Here is a 5,802-nt window from a genome sequence, read left to right on the forward strand (position 1 = left end):
CCACAAATATAATATGTTTAGGTAAAATTGCAATTGATTACTTAACAAAAACATTAAACGAGACTTAAAAGAGCCGTAACCAATAGAATGTCTACTTTTGGTTAAAAGCGGATCAAAGCTCATGAAAAAGCTAAGACTGTAAATTAACTGAGCCGTGATGGAGGAATGTACCAATGGAATGTCCACAAACCATATGTAGATAAACGTTGTGGGACGTACGGGAAGATGTGTTACAACTCAATAATTCCAAAGAATCTTATGGTAAGTAAATAAAGGGTGACAAGTATTTGGAAAAACTAAAACATCTCGTATAGATGTCGATTTATTGAAATACTAGAAACGAGAACAAACCTATAATCTATAACCTTGTATGTTTTTCGTGTATAGCTAAAGATTTCCTTTTGTTATTGCTTGTATTATAATTGTTGTCGAAAAAGCCAATGTCTACAAGATATTTTGGCTTTTCCAAGTCTGGATTGTCCTTCAAATGTTCACAAAATGCTTTAGTACTTTTCAAATTTCGTATCTCTTCCCAAACGTACTTAAATGATAACCTTTCTACCTTGGCGTCGGACATTTCATTATCGGCGCGATTCTCCATTGTGGACGAGTAGATGTCCTGATTTAGATTTTTCTCATAAATCTCCTGTCTACCTCTTACCAACAATTGATGTTTTGTAAATGACAACTTTTTTATGTCTACCTTAATGCTTTTGTAAAGTGGCTTATTAATTGTGTCATCTCCGATTTTTTTAAAAGCTCTGTCGAATATTTCGTATTTGTCGTCGATATCTAACGATTTATCAAGTTCTTTTTCATCGATATCTTCTTCAATACTGATCAATTCGGTCGCGTTATACATAAAATCTAAATACGCATCGAGCCGCTCATCATTGTCTTCCAATTTATCGCTGTCCATCTATTATATTCATTAAAAATAATATATAAATATTCGTTTCGATTTTAAACAAATAAACCTATCGTAAAATTAAAACATATAGACATAACCCTCCCGAATTTTATTCCATTTACCATAAAGGGTTCATCGACCATCACATATGAAAGCAAAAACAATTTATTTTAATTAAAAAAATATTTAAATGTATTATATTAGATCTATAGTTACTTATCTAAATAAACATATAAATCTAAAAAAAAAATGATTAGCTCAATATCAAATAGTTTTAGCCAATATATCCCTATGCGCTTAAATCATATAAAAATATGTACGGAACCCAATAATGAATGAACTTCTATTAAGTATTGTTTAATTAAATTTTAAATACATATAAGTATACAAAATGTATATTACAGGAGTGGATGCAGACCCGAATTAAGGCGTAAGCGGTGTAGGCTGCAGCCAACATAGCTACGGATTTAGGGGCACCACATACTGACCTGATATTTTTACTAAAATATATTCTGTAATATGAAATAGTAAATTAAAGACGGTATCGGGCGGTATTGTACATAATTTTAGATAAAATTTTTTTTAATAATTTTGAATCCTATTTTTAACTTTAACATATCTTTTATTTAATAATAACTATGGGAATTAATTTTAAAAATTATTAATTGTTATCATCACTTAACGTAATGTTATAACATTATATATTTTATGTCGTAAGCACATTGTAATATTTATATACTTAAAATATTCCTTTATTGTGCATTGATTATTGAATAGGTAGCACCTAATCAATCTATCGTGAATAGTCTATTATTGCCCTATATTGCCCTTGTATAAAACGTAATATACTATTATTTTTTTATATTATATATCGTAGTAAAAATACTCTGACTATCATCACCCATACTGGCCATTCGACAGTGAAAATTATAAACAATGAACACGTTGCTAATAAATAACCAGGTAAACAGTTGACAAAAGTATACTGCACAGTTATTATTAATCATTATCTCGATTCTTGATATTTTCGTCGTATATTTTCTGAAATCTTACACAATGCTGGCAATAGGATTTATGGCACTGCCATACACAATGGCTGTAAAAAAACCGTTTATTTTCCTCTAGCAAAACGGCCGATACGAAAATAGTGGATCATGAAAAAATATCTGGTAAATAATTTTTATTAAAGAATATTAGCAATATCTTATTAGCAATAATGTGCAAAAATATTTTTAATCTCTGTAAGTTTCTAACCTTAGCATAAAATTAGTATTTATTTTTTTTATTTAAAACAAGTTATTATTATTGTTTTTGAATTCATAAATCTGAATACGATCACACGTATAAAACTGAATTAAACAATATACATCAGTTTATAACTATCGTTAACACGATCACGATCACCGATATTTAAATTGTAATATATCGTTATTTTACGCGATTTTGTAAAAAATTAAATTTCATATGCTCATAAAATTTTTTCTTTATTGATGCGAACATTTTTTTTACAGTTACTTGAAGGGAAACTTATGGATAATCTTGAATTGGGTTTTTTAACCTTAGATATAAATCACAAAAATTTTACGAATTTTCAACTTCTAATTTCCTTGCAAATCTTCGCGATTTTGATATATTTCGTAAACATTTGAACTTTAAATGCTTATAAATAAAAATTGTGACGAGGTAACGATTTTTGAATTCTTTTTTACTACGATAAGTATAACTTATAACAAACCTTGTATTACATTTTAAAGATTTTTTGGATTGCGAAATTTTTTTATAGGCATTTCAAAAACAAAAAAAAACTTAGAAAAATCGAAATTTTCAATTATCTATAAATAGCTTAAGAAAAGTCAAAATGTTCTGAAAATGTAATCATAAATAGATAAAGCTATAATATAAGCCATTTGGTGAAAATTTCAAGTATTTACATTATTTATGTTTTTAGGAATAAAAATATTAAATAAAAAACTCACGTTTGTGTGAACTTAGTAACTTTTTTATTTTTGTAATCGATCAATATTTTTAATAGTATTGTCTGTATAATAAATATGAAACGAGAAATGCCACGAAAAGTTTCAAATACACTTCTGTTGTGACGGCCTGAAAATTGTTGTGTGGTGTTCTGTTCGCGGTATAGTATTATATGATACGTATAGTCGTCAGTCGATAATATCCGTTGATAAAGTCTTCCAAATTTCTGCATTCGAGTCCATCGTCAATTTCCGAACCGTTTAACCGAACCACGTTATTATACCGGCGACTAGTGAAAATATAAATATCCAAAATGTCTGTGATTTACAGTGTTATTAAATTTACTTTATTCATAAATCTATGATCGCGCGCGTGCACTTTAATATAACATGAGTTTAATGTATGATATAAATATTATAAGCTTGTCTATACAAATGTCACACGATACAATATAATATTAAACTCGATCGGCCGCCGCTTAATATCATATTTTTCACAATCCGTTTGAATGTTATTTATTTTATGGGTTTACATGATATTCGTTTTCCCGCTATAATATATTATAATAATATATATTTATATCATATTCACCGGATACGCGTTTCATTCCGAACAGTTAAATTTCAAATTTCGATTGTTTTTTTATTTCCATATTTTTACCGCGCTCAATCGCGGTACGCAAGACATATTACCCCCCGTAACGGCGCGGCGGAAGACCATTATAAGTGTATATAAGTATTGCACAGTATACAAACCCTCGGCGAGGGGTACATATAATAATATATATTATCGTTATTATTATTGTATACGTACATGCGGTGTATAGTCTGTATACCGCAGCGCAGTCGTTCGTCGCGATACCCGGAACAAATGATCCGTTGACCAAATGCGAAGGAGTAGTATTTTATATATATTTTTTTTTTTTAAAAAAAACGAAATGAAATCACTATTATTTTTAGAGTGTATATATAAATAACGTTTTACGATCGTTCGTATTGTGTACAGGGTGAAGTTCAACCCCAAATCTTTAAACCGGACGCGCGCGTGGAACGTCAGTGGCGGGTGGTAGTGTGGAATATTGTGTTATTTTATATTTATTATAGTATAATATAATATTATTATATTATATTATTATACACGCGCTCGTTGTCTGTAAACTGCAGTCGGGTGGCGCAGCGGGCGTGTTTCTTCAAAAATTCGTTATATTTTGTTTTCGGTCGCGTGGTTCGGTTGTTTAAAGTCACATGACCTGAACGAATCAAAACGATGACCGGCGTTTCTGTTTCTGTTTTTTATTTTTTTTTTTTTATTATTATTTGTTATTTATTATTTAGAAATGTAAATATAATTACATTGGATTTCGACATTTTGCGGTTCTGTAACGGCGGTAATCGTTTTAAATAATATAATATCATCATGCGAAGGGCGAAGGGAATATATAAACATCCATTAGTCACCGCCGCCGATGTTGGAAATAAAATATAATATAATAACGTAACTCTTTTCGGGTCCACAAACGCGTTATGTGTCAGTGACGATATAATGACGTTATGTCGTTAACGCGCTATAACTGCGGCGATGGTGGTGCAGTCGTGCAGGGTGTATATGACGTGTATAGGGCGACCACGGAGAATATCCCAAATCCCGACCGACATTCGCAAATGACACCTAGCCGATGGTGGTTTGTCTGATCTTGGACTTGTTGCAACCTCCAAATACACAAACACATAATATATATAATATTATAATTTATAAATAACAATATTTGACGGTACTAGTTCGATCGTTGAGTTACAGCTAACGAGTTTTTATATGTAATCGAGCCTTATTAGTTTTACATACTTAATTACTTAATTCGATAAACTTAAAACAAACCACCAAGTCAGAAATAGTAATTATGTATTTGAAGGAAAATTCATCGCATATACCGTTATAATATTACTTCAAAACTATATGAACAAATGTTTGAATATTGACCACTACGGTCGACGACACGATTTGTGACGGTGATGATCTATGATCTCCAACAATTTTTATCAGTTGACTTTTTGAAAAATTATAATTTTGTTTTTCAAATATTTAAACAATACTAAACTTAACAGGCTCAAAATAATTAGTTTCTTAGTTGATACACTACTAAGTACACGACAATATAAATAACAATAAAAAATACATTTTAACGTTTTTAAATACTTTTAACAATGACTTTACATTTAACTAAAACGTATTATTATATAATCCTCTCTTATAAACATCAGGATGTAAGTTGCAGTTTATTGTTATTGGTACGCAAATTAATTTTAAAACATTAAAATACTTACATTGTAGGTATTTGTATTTTGTAATGTTGGAACAAATAGTATAAGTATAAAGTATTATTATAAATTATATCGTTACCTATCTATTTACATTTTAATATTATTAGACGTTCATTTTTAAGAATTTTTTAAACGGATTATGTTAAGAAGTTGTTTACAGAAAACGGAGGAAACCACAACGTTAAGTATATTTTACTTTAAAACCAAATTTAATAATTGTGTCTAGTACGTATATTTTGTAATAATAATAATTAAAATAATGTTTTTTGTATGAACAATAAGGATGACAGCGGACGAATCCGATTAAATTTGCACTACATGTTATCAAAGATTACAAAAGTAAATGTTAAGCTTCCATATATATTTTTATATGTTATTTCTCGATTACAACGCTATAGTATATTAGTATGTATTATTTTTTAAATTTATAACTCAGATAGTATCCATTTGAATAAGTAACTAACATACTATTATAATGTGCACGGGTTTATAAAACACAATACCTTTATGACAATTTATGTATTATAATAATGTTGTAAATTATTGTAAAAATTACATCAGCTACGAGTATTCGAATTCATTTTATTTTGATATTTTTAG

General features: G+C 29.1%; 1 protein-coding gene across 1 annotated transcript; it reads right to left on the reverse strand.

Moving 5' to 3' along the window:
• Positions 1–358: 358 nt before the first annotated feature.
• LOC113552613 lies at positions 359–919 on the reverse strand. The gene has a single exon (XM_026955463.1). The coding sequence runs from the start codon at positions 917–919 to the stop codon at positions 359–361; it is 561 nt and encodes a 186-aa protein (XP_026811264.1).
• Positions 920–5,802: the final 4,883 nt, after the last annotated feature.

The sequence above is a fragment of the Rhopalosiphum maidis genome, chromosome 2, assembly GCF_003676215.2.
Source record: "Rhopalosiphum maidis isolate BTI-1 chromosome 2, ASM367621v3, whole genome shotgun sequence".
Taxonomy (NCBI): domain Eukaryota; kingdom Metazoa; phylum Arthropoda; class Insecta; order Hemiptera; family Aphididae; genus Rhopalosiphum; species Rhopalosiphum maidis.

Excerpts from the sequence above, each read along its gene's own strand:
- LOC113552613 (XM_026955463.1), bottom strand. The coding sequence starts at position 919 with ATGGACAGCGATAAATTGGAAGACAATGATGAGCGGCTCGATGCGTAT.